General features: G+C 38.9%; 1 protein-coding gene across 2 annotated transcripts; it reads left to right on the top strand.

The window, feature by feature from the left end:
• Window positions 1-6,746: 6,746 nt before the first annotated feature.
• jtb (jumping translocation breakpoint) lies at window positions 6,747-20,897 on the top strand. 2 transcript variants are annotated; one of them, XM_019356019.2, is made up of 6 exons: window positions 6,747-6,976; window positions 7,339-7,593; window positions 7,674-7,726; window positions 17,274-17,356; window positions 17,780-17,859; window positions 19,440-20,897. In XM_019356019.2, the coding sequence occupies exons 2-6, from the start codon at window positions 7,505-7,507 to the stop codon at window positions 19,594-19,596; spliced, it is 462 nt and encodes a 153-aa protein (XP_019211564.1). In that variant the 5' UTR covers window positions 6,747-6,976; window positions 7,339-7,504; the 3' UTR covers window positions 19,597-20,897. The 2 variants fall into 2 exon arrangements, with proteins under 2 accessions (XP_019211564.1, XP_003460124.1); XM_003460076.5 differs by having other exon boundaries at window positions 6,751-6,976; window positions 17,271-17,356.
• Window positions 20,898-21,151: the final 254 nt, after the last annotated feature.

Below are 21,151 nucleotides of genomic sequence, written 5' to 3'. Positions count from 1 at the left end.
AATGACTGAATGTAGTGTAAAGCGCTTTGGGGTCCTTAGGGACTAAGTGCAGGCCATTTAGTTTTAAATTTTAATAAACTATTACTATTTTCTGCTTCAAGGCATTACTTTTGAGATTATTATATGTATTAGAAAATATAGCATAATGATAATACTAGTTTTTGTAAACTTTACAAACCACCCAGCAGTATGTAAAGTCAAATTATAAAATACAAGTAAATAACAATTGCACAACAGAATGTCAATGTGCTCATTACCGACACACTTACTTAGTTTTGACAAAGCACGCTGCTTAGGTAAAGGATCTCAGTACTTGTTTATCACTGAGCAATTTGTTAATATGTGTTTTGAGCCAAATAAATGACAGGGAGAGAGAGAGAGAGAGTGACGTTAGGACACGTCGCACTATGGCAACCTCCCAAAAGGGGGGTCAATCATTGGGATGCGCATGCGCAGACAGATTGCGCGACCGGCGGGCCTTGAACTTTCTAAGGGAAAAAACACTTTCTCACTGACGGTGACAGCGAAACGGATAACAGTCTTCTTGAGTACCTGCTGGTCTTTGAAGCTCTGGATTCTGGGACTGTTGGAAAAGGTAAAACATTTTCATTAAAACTAGTGATGGGTAGATGAGGCCTCGTGAAGCGTTTCAGCACATTCTCCAAACTGTATCGATACTGTGTCGACACAGTGTTGCTGTTTTGCGCCATACTGACACCTGCTGGACCTTAAATATCATTGCAGGCAACTTACTTGAGACTCACAACAGACACTGATTCAATGACCTAGTCATACTTGTACACTGTAAGGTATTGTACTTTCCATGGAATCATTTTATATGTTTTACATTGCAAATATTGTAGAAATCTTTAAAATATACTGTGAATTACATTAAGTGAAAATTAAATGAAAGTATTGTGAATATAATATTACCCATTTAAATGTAATTGACTCAGAGTTTATTATAAATTTCTATTCGGAAAAATAAGTTTATCCAATGTTTTTGCATTCAGTCTATTGCGTTTTGGGTTTTTTTGTTTTTTTGACACCATTTCCCCAGCTTTGGAAAACTCACAGGCATAGCTGAAGCTGGGGTACACAAAAACTGTAAAGCCAGGTGGAAAAGGTTCTGATAAGATGTCTTCCTATTCCCCCAGTACGTTAAAGGATCCTCTGATCTCGGAATTTTTCTCTCCGACACTCCACAATACTAAGGGGTTGACAGTCCTTTATAATAAAATTCAGGACTGCCTGGTCCAGAACAGTCTTCCTAGATGCTTGATTTCAAAATAATAAAACACATATTAATAAAAAAAATGATGATAAAGCTGTTCAGTGTCAATATAGGCCTACTTGTGTTCATTCTCGGTGTGTTTGTCGCCTCATTTTCACGTTTGGCTCTGTAATGCCTAAACACTGAGGAGGTGCTTTTGTTTGTGTAAGAAAGCTCCGCAGAACAGATGCGACATTGCATAAAATGAAATAATTTACACTGAAAGTCACATTGCTGTTTTTCCTATTCTGATAGATTACACTGAAACAAAGACAGACAAACTATTTGCAGTTAAAAGATCAAAATGATCACACACAGCAGAAACATTTCTTTTTCTTTCTCTTTCGAGCTCCATTTTGTTATGGAGAGATGTGTATTTTTATTTATCTTTGCGAGAGTAATTTTGTGGTTTTTTTGGTGGCGACTCCTTCCGTTGACAGATGCGGATGCGGTACCTTTTAAACACAGTTTGGCGCGTTGGCAATGAGCGATACAGTAGCTGTATCGATCACGTGACTTTTTCTTAAAGCGACGCACGCACCGACACAGGCTTCACTCTGTGAGCTTGATACAAGCGCCGGTGCGTCAGTGTTGCTGGACCCATCACTAATTAAAACCTTTTACTGTTTTGTTTTTGTTACTCGTCATTGTAGCTTGCTGTTAATGCTGTGCTAAAAATAACAGTTAGCTATGTTAGATACCTTAGCCGTTGACGTTGACGCAATTTAGTATCGGTATACAGAACTGTTTTCCTAACAAAACCACTGTTATAATTAAGTGAAGGTGCTCCCAACTAATTTGAACCTTTGGCTTCTAAAATATGTGGTCCTATTGCGTGCTGTGTACATAACCTAATGTCAGCTAGACCGATATTAAAATTTATAATATTGTTAAAGTCACTAAAATGGCGCCTGAAGCCTGTTGTGATGTGAGCTGTGTCTGCTCTAGAAACTCAGAAATTCAGTAGAGCTGAGCTGTACATTAAATACTCACATCAGCCTGTACTTTGAATTCTGTAAGAGCTGTATAAAATACAGCTATGCATAAGTGTTTTGAATGAATAGAAATGTGACACATGAGAAGGTGTGTCTTTGACTGTTACTGTATAACTTATTTTTGGACTCTGGTCATTTGATGTTACCAGGATGGATGTCCTTTTGTAATATAGTTAAATTTTCTTTGTACATTTCATTTATCCACCATCATACATTAAGCCAAGAAGAGGTCGTTATGCTAACAAGAGGTATCAACGCTGGGCAAAAGTTCAGCACATGGTTAAAGTTTGTAATCCAGCCAGGGTGCAAATATCACTCAGCAGCCAGTCGCAGAGCTGAAGCAGGTGGCATCAACACATAAATCTACTCTACCCAGCTTAAATCACAAGACCACCTCTGACCGAAAAGCTGTAGATTTTTCTTGTTTGCACAAATTAATTAAGATTTACACTAATTCTTTTCACAGCTCCAACAAAATGAGGAAGAGGAGGGGGAGAAACACACTTAGATTGAATTACAATTGGATGGAAGTCGAGGACAAGGAGAAGGAAGCTTAGGATGAGGAGGAAGAAAAGCAGCAGGAGCATCTTTAGAGATCTCTATGATGTCATTGAGGTTTGTTTCATAATATTGTCCTCTCACAAAGAAAGATTACTTGTTTTAGTTCACCTACTTCCTGTATTAAGTAGTGATTTGCAAAACGTTGTGGAAATCCACGGAGCAGGCACGTATAGTGCACCTGCAGGTAAATGAACATCAAATCTCTAAGACTAAAATCTGTATTATACTTTTAGTCTTAAGAACATATGTTGTATATTTATCACCCTTATGATAAAACCCATGTCAGCCATTGGTTCATGGACTCAACATTTGCTTTATTGCTATTGCTATGTTGGTTTTTGTGAGCCTTTTGGGACCATATTAGGACGAGGGATCAGAATCTGGATGCGTGCACACTACTGTTTCATTTAGTGTGTATCCATAAGATTTGTATAGCAGATCCACGTTGTGCCTTGAAAACAGGAATGTTGTCTGCATAGAGGAGAACTTTAATAGCAGGCTTGTACAAAGTGAGGCTTTGTGCTCACAATTGCTGCAAACACTTGTTTTAATTCTGTTACCCTGTTTTGATGCAGAATTCATGTGAAATCAGGCAAGAACTGGACTTGTTTTTCATAATGTGTTCTTGTGAATTAATTGTGTATCACATACATTTGATTTGACTTTCTGCGAGACAACAATCGTCCGCTGGCCAAAAAGGTTTTCCAAATACCTCCACGTTATCAAGCCTGGATTTAGAAAAGAATAGCAAAAAAATCTGCACCTCCTGCTTCACATGCAATTTGTGCTTGTGTGTTCAGAGGCGGCGGCGAGAGGGGAGACCTCGGCTCATCCAGCTGGAGAGCCTGACCAGGAGGAGTCGAACATTAACTCGGCTCTTCCAGGACACCCTGCAGACTTGGCTGCTGGCAACAGCGAGGGATGATGTGAACGCCAAACTGGAGTCCATCACAGGTCGACTGCAGGTATGCGAGTCAGACCTTCTGAGGAGGGTTTCACTTTTCTCTCTTCTTTATAATTGACCCTTGTTTTCTCTCTCTCAGCTCCTTGTCTCAGAGATGGAGGGATTTGAAGCACAAAGGGAGGAGGAGCTTGTCGTTTGGTTGGCTGATATGGATGCCCGCCTGAGTGAGGTTGACCAGCTGACAGGAAACACCTGTGAAAAACTGAAACAACTGCAGGTGTGGGGTTGTTTTGATATGACATATATTTGATATGATACATATGTCAGAGATATTATCCTAAACTGGACTAACAAAGAACCATGAGTCCAACATGAAACTTACCTTACATAAGGTAAGGCTGAAGTTCATTGATAATTTTGATCAAAAACTTGTTGTTGAAATATTTTTACTGAACATGCAAACATCTGCTGATGACAATGTGTTAATTTATTGGTCTGTTATGAAGCTATTGCTATTTCTAATGTGTTTTTATCACTTTCTGATGTTTTATTAATTAAACAATACATGTATTAATTGTTGTTATCTATAGATATAGTATTTATGTATATTTATTTATAGTATAGTAAAAATGTTTAATTATTACTGTTTAAATGACTAATATGTGACATGTATTAGTAGTGATGTTGTGCTGAGGGTTAAAATCCCTTTTTGTCTTTTGGTATATTACGAAATGGCAATAAACCATTAATATATGTCTATGCTGTGCTCGTGTTTATTTTACCCTACTCAAATTCAATTTATGATACATTTTATTTTGAAAGATTTAAAATGGTTCTTTAAAGAACCATTTCAAAAAAGGTTCTTTAAAATGTTTTTTTAAAGAACCATTTGAAGGATCTTTTGAAAAACGGTTCTTTAAAGAACCATTTTTAAAAAGGTTCTTCAATGAACCACTGAAAGAAATGGTTCTTCAAAGAACCATTGTTTGAAAGGTTCTTCTATGGCATCAGTCTAAAGAACCACTTTTGGTTCCAGTTGGCACCTTTATTTTTCTGAGTGTAGAAAAATAAAGGAATGCGGTGAAGAATCTTGAACTGTATGATGTTTAATTTGGCACAAGAAGTGCTGTTGTTTACTCTTAAAAGAGCACTCTCCCAGGTCTCCTCCTCTAAGTCCACCCCCAGCTCAAATCAAACAGATTTTATTTATTTCCTGCTGTGTTTTACTTGCATTTATTTGAAAGAGTGAGTGTAAACACAAAAAAATTTTTATTTTATATGCTGGAATGTGCAGAAAATAGGTTTAAATGTTAAACAAATTTCTTCCAGTCAGAGAATGTTGCATATAATTAAATTTTTGCTTGATGCATAAAATTAAAAGATTAAAACTAATAAAACTAGATTTAAAACGAGACTTTTTAATTTGGTTATATTTTATGGCCTGTAAATGGCCTGTATTTGTATAGCGCTTTACTAGTCCCTAAGGACCCCAAAGCGCTTTACACAACCAGTCATCCACCCATTCACACACACATTCACACACTGGTGATGGCAAGCTACATTGTAGCCACAGCCACCCTGGGGCGCACTGACAGAGGCGAGGCTGCCGGACACTGGCGCCACCGGCCCATTTTATATGATGGATTATGCAGAAAAAGTAGAATTGGGCTGAAAGACCTATTGCTTTATTCCCTATTCAGGTTGTAAATCATGTTTTTAAAAAGTAACTAAGTAACTAGTTAGTTTTGAAAATAAGTAATCAGTAAAGTAACGGGATTACTCTTTTGGGGAAGATTACTTTTTTCAAGTAACTTGACCAACACTGTTAATATACTTCTGCAGGGGCTGGGCTGTAGTTACATCGTAAGGGTTTAAAAACTGAGCTTTAAAATGATTAGTGGCAATAAAAACTGAGAGAAGGCGACAGTGATCACTGACTGTTTTTAGGGGCTTGTTGAGATTAAATCGAACAAGATACAAAGCATTAAAACATGTTAAAAACACAACAGCCTTATTAAATGCAGACTACTTTGGGCCCGGAAGCAGGATTCATCCCATATCACTTAAAGACCGGATACCGGTCATGAAGGCTAACAAGGGCTGCCCAAAGAACATCTGGATTAAGACATACGGCTTCAAACTTTTGGTGCAACAAACGCTCTCAGTCGCCGTTGCCATTGGTAAGCAGTAGCCACATAGACAGCAGTAGTTTTCCCTCACTCTCTCACAATCCTTGTGTGAAAGATTGTTTTCATCTTCATCTAAACTAAGTACTGGGTGACTATTTTCATTCTCTCTCTCGGTTTGCTCTGGTTCAAACTGGAAAGGTTGAACAGAAGCTAACTGTGAACTGGATGTGGTGCAACCGTATGACGTCACTACCCAGAGTGCACTGAAAAGTAAATAACAATGGTGGCCTACTGGTAAATTGGTTTTTATATAAAATGTGCTTAAAAGGTAAACATTTGGCATATTTTAATACCACATATGTGTTCTTGAAAGCACAGTACATATTTTAGTGCAAACACTAAACACCGGGGTTCCCTTTAAAACTTTGATTAAGCATTTATTTCTTAAATCTAGATACATAGTGTTGCATTTGTGTCAGTTTTTGAGAGCAGGGCTCCATGGTGTAAATTAGCCTTTATACATTTAGTGTTTCATTTCCACTTTAAATATTGTATACATGTCTGCAGGAAAGACTTTCAATTCAATCACCTGATTTCAACAGCAGCTGACGTTGAGAATGATGACGTTTAAATCGACGTTGCAAAACAGGATGAGGCTGCGCCTGCACTCTGCCCTTCAAAATAACGGTTCCTAAATTACATAAAAGGTTTAAGAGACAATAGGACGTAAATAAAGATAAAAAGTGTTAAAATCATCTTTACAGTCCGTAAACTTTAATTAAAAAACCTAGCGAAAAATGTTTGGTGTGTTTCTTCCGGGGCACATATGCATATATATTATTGTATTTATATGACTATAACAGAGGCTTTTCCTGGGAGCATTTTATCCTTGCGGGTAGTGAACTCTGTGGCGGAAGTGCTGCCTGTGCGTGTCGTGGTTAACCTGTGTGAATCCGGTAACAACAATCGATGGACTCGATGCTCGCCGCTAACTCTGCGCTTTATTTAACAGCAGCGTCGAATCATCGGCGGTTCTGACCGTTTTGTTTAGGCTCCTCTTCTCTGCTTCCCTGCGTTGAGTCCAATATGGCGGGTGTTTTTTTAAGAGATCGCGGTGAGTAGAGCTAACGGTATTGCTAACGTGTTAGCGACTTGTTAGCATTAGCAGACTGATCAATACAAAAAAAATCACGTTGTAAGCCGCTTAAAGTCTGTGATATTAGCTCTTTTTTAAGTTCTTGATGGGTTATTAATGATCAGCTGAGTGAAATATTGCCCAGTGTCTGTGTTAATGAATCTGCTCATTACTCATGTATTGATTAGGTTTGTTGCTGTTTTATTGGATGATTCATTTTATCATTAATCATCCAATCAAATAGTAATTAGCCTGTGTACTTTTATACTAAATACACTGAACTGTGATCATCTGCACTCTGATTATCGATTAGCAAAGTTATATATGTTTGTTTTTTTCAGCTCTCAATACCGTGGAGCCTTAAGACTTTGATCAATGTGAGCATCATGGTAAAAGACTGACTACAGCTTGGACTGATAGCAGTCGGCCACGAATCATAACTTTTCAATAACCGGTCAGGAGGCGGACAGCGTGGCGACGGCGTTGTGGTGCTGGGGCAGCAGACTGATGGAGGGTGACTGTCGGATCCCCGTCGCCTGCTGCCGCCCACGCGTCCTTGTACTTCATGCCCTGTTCTGGGGTCTTGTGTCACTCAGGTAAGTTCAGAGGTCATCCAAACCTGCAGGCAGCACTGCGGTAAAGTCATATGACTTTCAAAAATGTTAATGTGTTTCAGGGTGTTCGGAGCAGCTCTGCTGAGTGAGGAGAAATCTATAGGAACGTTTACAGGTATGTCTTAAACACTTGTCATCTGTTTTTAGATCTATGTTTTGTTAGCTTGCTTTAAAAAAATGCAGTTATTGTTCTTTCTGTGTTAAAGTCAAGCCCATAATTATTCATGCCCGTGGCAAATTCTGACTTAAAGTTACAGTTATTCAACCAGCACGTTTTTTTGTTTGTTTGTTTGTTTGTTTTAACCAGAAATGACACAGGCTTCTGCTAAATTATTAAAATATAATAAGATGACATACAAGTGGCATCATTGTAGAAAAAACAAATATTTCTCAGCTTTTATTTACAAAAACTGTTGCGTCTAAAATTATTCATACCCTTCACAACTGTCGCAGTCTCTGGGAAAGTTCTATACTACTTGTGGCTGCTCACAAGGTAGGAAAGGGCTACAAGGCCATATATGAATGTTTTCAAGTTCCAGTGGCTACAGTATAAATTATTATTAAAAAATACAAGATGTTCTGTACGTGGAAAATCTCAGAGGATATAGTCGGAAGCCAAGTGACACCTGTGCTGGCCAGGAGGATAGTGAGAGAGGTGAAAAAGAATCCAAGGTTCACTACTAAGATCATCCTGGTGAATCTGTGCTCTGCTGGTGGTTGTTGATCAATGGTCATGAGAATTTGCATAATTATGATGAAGGAACTGACCTCCCAGCCCATTGTTCCTTCAGTGGGCTGGTTTCAGTCATTATGCAAATGTACTGTTTATAAGATTGGGGAAACCTGCAGTCAGCTGACACTGAAGAAGTCACTTGGATGAGTGACGAAACGTTTCTCCCACTGAAAACGCTACATCCAAATGAACAGAATCAACTTTTGGAGAGACCAAGGATAATGCCACTTCTCCAGAGAGGCATACAAAAGCCTGCTTGGCTAAATGCTCATCTGGACAAAGAAGAAGACTTCTGGTCTTCTGTGTTAGATGAAACAAAAATTGGATTGTTTGGCCACAATCAATGTTCCCTCTAATTTTGCATGTGTCTGAGCGAACACACAAACTCCCTGAGCGATCCCTTGGACCACTGTGAATGACATCAGACGTGTGCACTGTGGTCACGCCAGCATCTAATCCATCCAAGTTACATGGTTTATTAAAATAATCAAATTACAGCATTTACATTTATGTTAGACTACTTTTAATTAACTGCTTTAGCCCACTTACAATGAAAATTTAAAAAATCTTGTTCATGACCTGTGTAGTATGTTAACACTATTGGAAGTAAAAATAACTTGAACTCCAATTTTGAAAACACAACTTTCTTTCTTTCTTTTTTTTTTTTCATAAAGCTCTGACTTGTATTATGAGTATGAGTCTGTGGTCTGGGAGAGAGTCCTATAACTCTCTGTCTGCCAAATACAGTATATAATGACCAATGTTGGGCAATTAATTATATAGTTACTACTTCAAAAAAGTAACTCAGTTTGGCAAACAACAAAGTTTTTTGCAGCTATTTTTTTTTAATGCAGCCAAGGCGTTTTTAAATAAACATTTCAAACTATTTACAGAACAATCAGCTGTTCTGCATCAAATCTGATGCCACACAAATTATTTGTGCCACTCCAAAAAATAATTTCTGTCCACTATAAGATAAAGGAGAACAACAGCCTGATACCTGCAGGCCTGACAACAGGAGATGTATCACTCCTGTAACACCTGTAACATTCAGCAGCCGCCTCATTGTTCTGACACACCAACAAAACTATTGACTACACTACACACTAACTACACAAGATTTGCGCTAAACGTCTCAAATCTCTCACATCTCAGAACACCGCCGTCACTCCTAAAACTTCCCCCTGTTTCTTAACAACTAGATGCCACGTTGCCATATTATTTTTTTGATTGGTTGACGCGGTACTTTTTTCGACCAATAGGAAAGGGTGGGGGTTTTTTTGGTTTTGGTTTTGCTCACAGGCGGCGAGTGCTTTCGAGTGTTTTCCTTATAAAACGCCGTTTTTACCGTTTCTTCCTGCAGTAAATATAAATAACGATAGTATTCAGGAAGAAAACCAAACATTGCATATATTTTTATCATAACTCTGGTTTTACGTGGCCTATCAACACAATTTAAAAACTGGTATAAAGTCCACACTTTTTCCGTCAATTGTTCCATCTGTCCTGCTCACATCTCCAAAGGTTGTACACGTTGTCATTAATGTGGCTTCACTGCACATCAGCCACGCTGCTTTGCTAGCTAAAACACCGGTGTCGGCACATAAGGACGCTGTCATAGCCTGTCAACGACGTTGATTGGCTGCGTATATACAAATGTGAATCGCGTTATTGGCTGGACTATAGGATAAGGTGGCATCGTTCTAATCCCATACAGGAGCAGCCAGTCACTTACTGACTAACACTGCAAAACAGAATTGTTAAAGTTTTAATTTTAATTTCAATTCAGGTTAGATTTTTTTTGTGCGCAACGCAGATTTTCTGTGCGCAGAGACCGTGCCAGCAGTGCGCAATTGCGCACGTGCGCAGCTTAGAGGGAACATTGGCCACAATGATGTTTCCTTCATTTGGTTTGTTTATTTGTTTGTTTGTTTTTAAAATGATCAGAAGCCTTCAACCCTTAGAACCCCATCCCCGCTGTCAAACATGGACCTAATGCTTTAGAGCTCTTTTTCAGGCCATGTACCAGGGAACCTAATCCGGGGCTGTAGACTGCGACCAATTTGGTCACACACAATTTCTCAATGGTGTGACAAAAAAAAATCCTACGTCGCAACGGTGCGACCAGCCGTTCGAGAAAAAAAAGATTCCGCACAAAGACTTAAACACAGCATGGACCCGATGCATCAGAATCAGTGAGATGTCGGTTGAGAAAGCCGACATCTCACTGATTCTGATGTGTCAGGTCCGCGCTGTGTGTTTGTCTTTTTATGCACTAGACTAGGGATCGGCAATCCTTCTGATGATGAGTGCCATTTAAAATTTCCTCAGAAGTCAATGTGCCATATGATTGCATTAGCAATACATTTTATAACACTCTATATGAACAGTTACACACTATATAGAACAACTTTATCAGCGAATAGTTATCAGCTATTTTGAAACAAAAAAAGACACTTTTTATCCATAACAAGAACTCCATAACAGCAAATGAACTGTACAACATAAAATGCAAATGCTATTTATGGTCTCCTCACAGCAATGATAAGAAAAATAAACTGGGCCAATATGGCATGTTTGTTATTACAGAGATACACATGTTAATGTGATCTCTGGTCTCCCACTCAGAGACACAGGTCTCTGAGTGTCCAGCATTGAGACGGCTACCTGAGGACACTCTTTGTGTGAGAGAAAATCTGCTCACACAGATATGTAGAGCCAAATACTGTCAATAATGCCTTTGCAATGTTCTGAAGACAGTTAAACTTGTCAGGTAGTGACGTCCAGCTGGTGAAAATGCAAGCTCCATGAACACGCACACCTATGGATACCAGCTGTGTTTGTAGTTCTGCAAACTGTGACCCCCACAGAGTCGAGCTTTTCAGTTCAGTCAGCTGCATTTCAATTTCCTCTGTGTCCAGCCGGTTAATGCGAGACAAAGCCAGCTGCTCATTAAAGCTTTCTGGTTTGATCAGAAAAGAAAACATTGGTCCATAGACCTGAAAGTCCCAAAAACACATTGTGAATTCTGTCTCGAGTCTTCGGATGTATCCGTGTATTTCCGTGGTGCTGATGCTGCGCTGAGCAGACAGCTCCTGAAGCATTTGAAGTGTCGGAATGTGGAAATTTCAACATCGCTTGAAAAAGACTGCCAGGTAGCAACGTCCCTCTCACCGGTAGGCTAAGTTATTTTTAGCCAATTACAAGTTGAATCTGGTAGTTGGGGTTGCTAGCTAAGATACCATCATTAAGAAGCGGCACAACTAATGTGTCTATGTGAGCTAATTTGCGACGTGCACCGCTGGCCCGGCCATTTATTTTTTTTAATGCACCTTCTCAGATTAATTCACTGCGTGTCGTGCCCAGGGCTGGACTGGGACAAAAAATTGGCCCGGGCATTTTGACTAGAGACCAGCCCACCAGGTATTATAGGAAAAGCCATAAAGCCTTTGAATGAAAGCAAACACTGTTGTGACAGTGATGTACACTGTGTTGTTGGTATATGTATGATTTCTATACATTTTACGTCAGATGAAAATTTTGGTTGTAAGATTCAGATAATTATTTTATTAAAAGCTAGACATTTTAAATGAGAATAACAAAGAAGAGTATTTCTTTGTGCCCCCCTTTCCCTGTTAATGCCCTACCTGGCCCCCTTGGCAAAACTTTGCTAGACCCACCCCCTGCACAGTTACTAGCTGTCAGCTACTTAGAAAAGGATCCTGGTGTTATTTGTCTCTGAGAAACAGTTCATAACTTCCCTTCAACTCATTCATGTCACCTTAAAGGTAACCCTGTTTCTCCATCACCTGTTCAGCTTTGATGATTCAATAAGGACATCTCCTGGTTTCATCTTCATGTTTCCCTCTCACCAGATAACCAAACCGACATAATGACCAGCAGGTTTTACAGCTGTGGCTCCAGCAAACATCAGCTGATACTAGAAATTAATATTGAATAAATTCTAACAACAGCTGATCAAGCTTAAATGTGCTGCTGTTGTTTAGTGCGACATCCGCTGGTTTCCTCTTTCTGGCGCAATCAAACAAGAGAGACGGGACTTGCGACAGAAAAGCCGATCAGCTGATCATTGATCAGTTTCATAATTGAAGTAGCAACAGGAGAGGGAGGGGGAGAGAATGAGAGAAGAAGAGGCAGCTGACCACGTAAAGACACAGAATAACTCCAGCTTTGTGTCTTTTTCCATTGTAGCTGAAGTACGGGACAAACTGCTTTCCTTTTCAGCTCAATACGAAATGCGTAATATTGTCTCTGAATGAGGGACCATTCCCTTTTTTTAAGGAGCCGTTGGCAACCGTACAAACTAACCTTATGAATAAAATAAAGTTCACTATCAGTAACATCATAGCACCCACCCAGCTGTATAGAAACTCCGTCATGCTAGCTAGTACGCAGTATGAGTTATTGTAACTGATTGTAAAAAGTTAGCACAACGAAAATAAACTACACCTAAACTTAGTTTATATCTGACCCAGATAGACTGCAGGTCATAACTTCTTACCTGAAGTTCAGTTCACCTGACAATCGGACCGGCAGCTGCCTTGGGTCTCTCCTCCTCCTGCCTCCCCTTTCCCTCATCCACCTGCTGGCCTCTGTGGAAGGTCCGCCATAGCCACCACTAAACAACTGAGTTATTTTTACACATCTGCCAGCATCTGGCCAATCCACCACCTTTCATTGTTTATACCATTACAAAAAAAACCCCCAAAAAACAAAACAACCATTCGCCCGTAAAAACGAAAAATCACAATTGGCCCATCTGACAAATGCCCGGTATGCCTGATGGCCAGTCCAGCTATGGTCGTGCCATCAGTTAACCCTTCGCGTGCCTGCTGTGGCACGCGTGCCCAGGGTTGCCGACCCCTGCGCTAGACTCTGATGCTGCAGGTTTTGTCTATTTCCAACCAAACTCGACTGAACCAGCAGCAAAAGAAGGATCAAAACTACGCTTCACATTTTATAAAGATCGTCATTAATTTGCTCTTACTTTTGCTATTAATAATAATAATAATAATGGATTGGATTTATATAGCGCTTTTCAAGGCACCCAAAGCGCTTTACAATGCCATTGCTTCCACAACAATAAAATCACACTTCCTGCACAGCTCTCTCTCTGTGTACTTCAAGAACAGTTTCCCCACTGCACACGACTTATGTACAAGTCGTGTACAGTGCTGTCAGCCCGTTTTTGTTGTTTTTGGGGGTTTTTTTCAAAAAATGACCTCCGACAAGAAAGCTTCATTTTTTTTTCCTTTTTTGATACCGAAGAAATTTAAACTTTTAAAATTTATGCCAAATTGCAAAATGCTTGGCTGTGTCTCTAATAAAACCTCTGTAACTTTGCTCTGGTTCATGGTTTTCTTCAGTTTTTGTTCTACTGCAGAATATTTTTAAGGTGGTTATATGCTATAAATAGCCATTCCAGTAAAATCTCCTTCATATTTTTCTGTGTTTTATCCTCAGTTACTTTGACACAAAGGCATCTGCTGTGATGTTATACCTCTGATGAAATCTCAAGTGTCAGTACTGATAAATGATCAGAATTATAATATTTCTGACTGTTTGTGTCAAAATTGAATCGTAATCAAATCTATTATTGAAGTCAGTGACGATACCCAGCCCTAGTGAGTATCCTAGGCCCGACAGAAGTGGATGTAGCTATGGATGTAGTGGATGTGTGTGTGTGTGTGTGTGTGGGTAGTGGGGAAAGATGAAACAAATGATAACTTTTTAATGTAAGTTAAGGCCTGATCCGTATGAAATTCATAGCCAGTGCTATGACACAGAGCATTCAACCTCTCATGTTATGTCTAATACTGGTCCGGAGACGGCTTCAGATGATGAGCCACATATGATCGGCTCAGAGCCAGAGCCCACTGAAATTAAGAGGGGGAAAGTGTATACATTTCGAAGAGAGTGGCTTGACCAGTTTCCCTGGCTATAATACAGTAAAGCTGACCACATTATGCACTGCATTTACTGTCGTGAGTGTGGAAAGACCATGGCCAACAGTATTGCATTTGTGACTGGTGCTAATACGTTTCGAACTGAAATGCTGTGTATCCAGAAAACATATTATATGCTGCGATGAATGCACTGCCCAAGTGTCCCCTCTACCCACTGCTTTTCAGCTGCAGGCAGCAGCAAACGGTCATCAGTGGAGGTCAAGATGATGATTAAGTTTAACATTGCCTACAATATTGCCAAAGAGTGCCAAAGCACTTTAAGCACAAGCACTTTTTCAGCAACTTATCTTTCTTGTAGAACTGCAGTCCAAATAAAGAATGTTGTGTTGACAAGATTGTTAATTAATCCTTTACAAATCAATATTGTCACATGGACAGCAATTTAAAAAAAAAAAAAAAAAAAAAAAAAAAAAAAGAACACGTAAAACTATGGGGTTAAATGATGTGGTGGAAAAATTTGGGTGCACCTAACTTTTGTGCTGGTGCACCTAAGGAAAAAAAGTTAGGTGCACCAGTGCAACTGTGGCAAAAAGTTAGAGTAGAGCCCTGTAATTACAGTAAATGGCGCCATGAAAAAAAGCAATACATGAAGATTCTCAGCAACAACATCAGACAGTCTGCAGAGAAAATTGGCCTTGGGCACCAGTGGACATTTCAGCACGACAGTAACCCAAAACACACAGCAAAAGTGGTGAAGAAATAGTTAGCAGACAAAAACATGAAAGATGAATGGACAAAATACTTGTGGAGACATGCAAAAAGCTGGTCTGCAATTATAGAAAGCGTTTGATTGCTGTAAAGGATTTTCTATTGATTACTGAGAAGGGTATTTTGTCATGTCATTTTGGACATGACACTTTTTGCTCAAATGTAAATAAAAGCTGATAAATACTTTTTTTTTTTTTTTTTTTTCCCCCCACAATGATGCCTCTTGTACATTGTCTTATCCTTTGGGAGACGCCTGTGTCATTTCCATAAAAAAAAATAAAAAAACTTGAATAAGGTGAATAACTGGTTGAATAAAATTAACTTTAAGTCAGAATTTGGCAGGGGTATAAATAATTATGGGCTTGACTGTACATCTTGCTGATCTAACCAGAAATCGCATTTGTTCTATGTGTATCCCTAAATGGATTCTTCCTGCCTCTTTCTTCTTTGTTAACAGCATCAAGTGTGGCTTTAATTAAAGATTTCTTTTTTAAAGAACTGTTGAAGAACTAATTCTGTGGAAACAAAGTCATGTCATGTGACAGGTTCACTAGTTTTAATCCAACAGCAAAAATAAAATTAATAATAATAATGATAATGATAATGATGATAATAATCAGTGTTGGGCAAGTTACTTTGAAAAAGTAATTCAATTATAGTTACTAGTTACTTCTTCAAAAAAGTAACTGAGTTAGTAACTGAGTTACAATATTCTAAAAGTAATTAATTACTTGGAAAAGTAGCTATTGCGTTACTTAAAAAAAAAACAAAGAACGTTTAACCCCCTGGGGGCCAGGGTATAATTGGCCATTTTTTTGCTACTCTTGATTTTCTCTCCACATTTTACCTTTAAAAACTATTTGCTTTGCCTTGTTTGGTATCATTCTTTTTAGCACAACCTCGCGTGCCTGAATTTACAGTTATGTTCTCATTTTGTCATACTGTATAACCAGAATTGATCTACAATCAGACAAAAACCATAAAATCAGAGTAGAAAAAGTTATATTTTTACTGTAACAACCACAAACATGTTTAATGAATCATATTTCATAACTTCAAATGCAAATATTAATTGTCAATTTTAAAATCCTATGCACAAGTTTTGCAAACAACAAAGTTATTTGCATCCATTTACCTTGATTTTTTAAATAACCATTTCAAACTATTTACAGAACAATCAGCTGTTCTTCAATAAGATGCCACACAAATTATTTGTGCCACTCCAAAAAAATATTTTGTTTCCACTACAAAGGAGAACATCACAGCCTGATACCTGCAGGTCTGACAGCAGCAGGTGTATCACTCCTGTTTCTACCTGGAGACAGCAGTCGCCTCATTGTTCTGACACAAAACACAAAACTATCCACAACACTACACCCTAACTACACAAGACAACACATTAACTACACACTCCAAACACGCTAAATGTCACAAATCTCACATCTCAAAACTCGCTCTCTCTCCTTCTCTCTCTCCCTCTCTCTTTCTCTTTCTCTCTCCCTCTCTTTCTCTCTCTCTTTCGCTTTCTCTCTCTCCCTCTCTCTTTCTCTCTCTCTTTCTCCCTCTCCCTCTCGCCGTCACTCCTAAAACTTCCCCTGTTTTGTTTTGTTTTTTTTGCTCATAAGCAGAGAGTGCTTGCTAGCGCTAACGTGGCGAAACTATTGAGGGAAAAAACGCCGCGTATATCTTGTTTATCATGACTCTGGTTTTACGTGGCCTATCAACACAATTTAAAAACTGGTATATATCACCTTGTTGCTTTGTCTTTAAGTGGTCACGTGATTGACTTACCACGACTACTTTATTCTTCCTCAGTCAAACAGGAGCACTCGATTGTTTTGCCCCCTGAGCTCCAGGTGTTGTGCTAGACAGTGATCATGATTGCCGTCCGCGGGAGCGCGCAGCTGCTTAAAGCTGTAGCACCCAGATTACTTACAGCTACTTCCGTGCAGCTGATATAAGATGCGGTAAGCTGAACACAGTTTCAACCGTCTGTTTGTTGAAAAATAGTAACGGACCGCGTTTCCTTGTTAGTAACTGTAACGGCGTTGTAACGATAGGAATAGTAATTAGTTAGATTACTCGTTACTGAAAAATGTAACGCCGTTAGTAACGCCGTTACTTGTAACGCCGTTATTCCCATCACTGATAATAATAATAATAATAATTTCACTTCCAGCTACACACAGAAAGTATATGCAGCCAGTAACATATTGTTGTTGTCCTGGCAGCAGTTAAGCCTGAGGCCGCCCCCTGCTGGCTGTTGGAGGAGTTTGTGGTGACGGAGGCGTGCGTGCGCTGCAGCGACTTCAATACTGTGAGTAATTTCAGTAACACATAGGGCAGCGTCAACTCTCAGGTCACCACTGTTCAGAAATCAGCTGATCAAGTAATCGGACAGGCAGATGAAGTCATCTGGCAGATGGTCATGGGATTTTTTTTTCAATTATTTATTTATTTATTTTTATTTTATTTTAAAATTACATTTTAAAATAACAAAACCAGCCAATCAGAGTTGAGTTGTGGTGACTCCATCTGAATGGGCACTAATGAAAAATGGGCTTTTGGGTGAATCAAAGTAAAAATTAGAAACCTCCACCTAAGTTTTTTCATCATCTTTAAAATGTAACTTTAAATGCATAACCACAGATCAATATTCTCTGTTCTCTGAAACATCATCTAATTGGCAGTGTGTGTGTGTGTGTGTGTGTGTGTGTGTGTGTGTGTGTGTGTGTTTCAGAAGTCACAGTTGGCCTGCAGACTGACAGGCTATGTAGAGCGAGTGAACTGCAGCCAGTCCAGCAGAGAGGAGTACAAAAGGTGAGTCTTGGTCCTGATTAACCAGACAGGCGACATGTATCATTCAAAATCATGATGAATGCCAGCAACAGGTGGGAGGACTAAAATCTGAGCAGCTGATCATTCTAAATTCAAGGAAATACTCTGAGCACTGTCTAATGGATGACAGCAAACAAACAATAAAGGTCACCAACCTTTAAAGTCAAAAGACCCATTTTCCTCCAAAATAGTGCGAGGAAAAAAAAAGCAGTGACTGTGGTAACAAACAGACGGATGTAATTCGGAGAGGATAAAACATATACTTCTAATAAAAGAATAATAAGATGTTTTAATAATAAGAAGAACTTTTTTACTTTTTAAGAACCATTTAACAAAAGCTTTCAAGAGGAGAAAAAAAACAACACTGACATGTGCAGGCATACCTTTAAACAAAACATAAATTTAACCTACTAAGACCCGAACTCTTCCACAGCATGCATTTTTAATTTCTCTTTGATATTTGGGCATATTGGGACCCGATGAATGTAAAAACAAAGAATTACCAGATTTTTTTTTTTGAGAGGCACATATGAGGATAGTAGCAGTATAATGTCCTCCTACAGTGGTATGCAAACGTTTGGGCACCCCTGATAATTTTCATGTTTTTCCTTCATAAATCATTGTTTGGATCAGCAATTTCATTTAAATATATCATATAGCAGACAAACACAATGATATTTAAGAAGTGAAATGACGTTTATAGGATTTACAGAAAGTGTGCAATGTCCCTTTATCTTTTTCCTCCGTGTCCCTTGCGGGGCTCTGTATTAAAGTGTTGCTGCAAAAAAGCCACTAAAGGCAGACTGCAGTATAAACGCTGTCTGCCTTTGGTGGAAAAAGGCAGACAGCAACTTGAGTGATACACCTCATGTTGTCAGACCTGCAGAGTTTTGGCATGTGGTGTTCTCCTCTGTCTTAATTTGGACAGAAAATATTTTTTGGATTGGTACAAATAATTTGTGTGCCTTCTTATTTGATGCAGAACACCTGATTGTTCTGTTAATAGTTTTAAATGGTTATATAAAAAATGCCTGAGGCCTTGGCTGCATTTTTAGGTAAATAGCTGCATATAACTTTGTTTGCAAAACCTGTGCATAATTTTTAAAAAATTACAATTTCTATTGTTATGACTATTTGCATTTCCAAGTTATGAAAACATTTTTTTTGGTTTTTACAGTGAAAAATATAACTTTTTTTCTACTCTGATTTTCTTTTTTTTGTCTTAATTTAGATCAGTTGTGCTAATACAGTATGTCAAAATGAAATAACTGTAAATTCAGATATTTGAAATTGTGCTGAAAAGAATGATTCCAAACAAGACAAATCAAAAGTAGTCAAAAATGGCCACTTATACCCTAGACCCCATTAATTGCTATAGTCATTTATGGACTAGGCTACACATGGTTCATGAGCAACTTTCACATCACATCAGAATATTTTGAAACCTTTATGGACTCATCAGCTAATAGATGGGCATGCACCTCAGCCATAGATTAATAGTCACTACAGGAACTGACGTTATTCCAATGAAGGTACTAATTTTTCTTCCTCCTCCTACTCAGCTGCCGCTCTGTTCTCATGGAAGAACATCTGTTCTGGAAGTTTGAGGCGGCCATGTTGGCCCTGACAACCCTCTTCGCTGTCCTCGTTGTCATCCGTCAGCGACGACTTGACCGCCTTGCCTCTGAGAAGGTCCGTCGCCAGATTGAGTCCATCTAGGATACCTGGACCAGAACTAGGACTGTAGTGGTGTCTTAACAGTAGAGGGCAAATGGGACTGCAGAGACTGTTTTCACACTGAACTTTAAATTTGAAACACATACAGGAAACAGAAAGTCTTTGCACAGAAACAAGGACGGCTGACATGCCCTGCCCTAAGAAATATGCTAAACAGGAACCAGTCAAGTCAAGGGGTGGAGTCATGTGCGTGACATCATTAGAATTAATGAGATTAGAGAAGATGGATGGCGGCTGTTGTTTCTGCTTCCTGTTTCCAATGCCATGGTAACCAGCAGCTCTCACCTTTTTTTGGGGGGGGGGGGTGTTCCTTTTTTCTGGTTGTTTGGCTCTTCGCTAAAAATTTTGGATCAATAAAGTTAGGGGATGGGAATTGATAAGAATTTTGCAATTCTGATTCCATTATTAATATCACTTATCAATATCTTTCCTTATCGATTCTTTTTGTCCATTCTCTTTGGCTCCACTTTGTGAGTCACCACCATCTCTAAGCAGCATATCAAAGACACTGCAGTCACCCAAAATTATTACATGCTCAGATGTCAAATGTGTGTGCACGTTGGAGGTGTTTCCTCTCATTGTTTTGATCAGTGTTAGGGTCAATACTCAAAGTCATTCTTGCTCATATTACACAAAACCCTTTTATTTTAAAAGTAATGCAGTACGTTACTTAATTACACCCAGGAGAAAGACATTTGTTATACTACTCGTTACGTTACTGTCATGTTAGTCTGTAAAATAATCTGCAACACACTGTATCATAATTAGCAATACAAACCTGAGGCTACAACCCGACACACTAACACAAATGCCTATCCTAATGAGGACAGCACAAAGCAAAGATGAAAACCAGAACAAAGAGACCTTAAAGTGATTCTACTTTAGAAACATGAACAGGTAGAAACAGAGGCTGCAAGTTGTGTGGGCTGGGGTCAGCATTTACTCAGCTTTAACATCACTCGGGGTTCTTGTTAGCTTAGTGTTAGCATGCTGCCGAAGTTTTGTTAACAGTATAATACAGTTGTTTCTGTCCTGGAGTGGTCTCCACTTTACCATCATGCTCTCATCCCTTGAGAACTGGTTCTCGATTCACATCCCTAAATAAAGTTATTCAGTACTTATGAGATTTAATGCAGCAGAGTTCTGGTCCTTTCTTTGAAGCTTCACATCCTGTGTAGCTGGATGGGCAGGGCCTTTGACATGAATGTGGAGTTGATAGTTGATCAATAGATATTTAAAGTGGAAATGTGAAATTTGCTAATCTAAATAAAACATTTTCCGTTTTTGTTTGTTCTGTTTTTGTTCCTCCTTTAACCCACCTCCACCCCACCCCACACCCACACACACACACACACACAAAATAACAAATAAAATCTTTATCGTCATATTTGTTTGGGAGTTTGTAAAGAGGAGCGGCTTTGTGTTCACTAACAGAAGTAGACACATGTTAATGTGAGAAAGGTCATAGCCTCCTCATCCTCAATACACACACAGCTGACAGTTTGTTTTTTTAAATATTTTCAGATTTTTTTTTCTC

The sequence above is a fragment of the Oreochromis niloticus genome, unplaced genomic scaffold (assembly GCF_001858045.2).
Source record: "Oreochromis niloticus isolate F11D_XX unplaced genomic scaffold, O_niloticus_UMD_NMBU tig00003213_pilon, whole genome shotgun sequence".
NCBI lineage: Eukaryota > Metazoa > Chordata > Actinopteri > Cichliformes > Cichlidae > Oreochromis > Oreochromis niloticus.
Note: the sequence above shows the minus strand (reverse complement) of the source record. Positions and strands in the feature narration are given on the sequence as shown.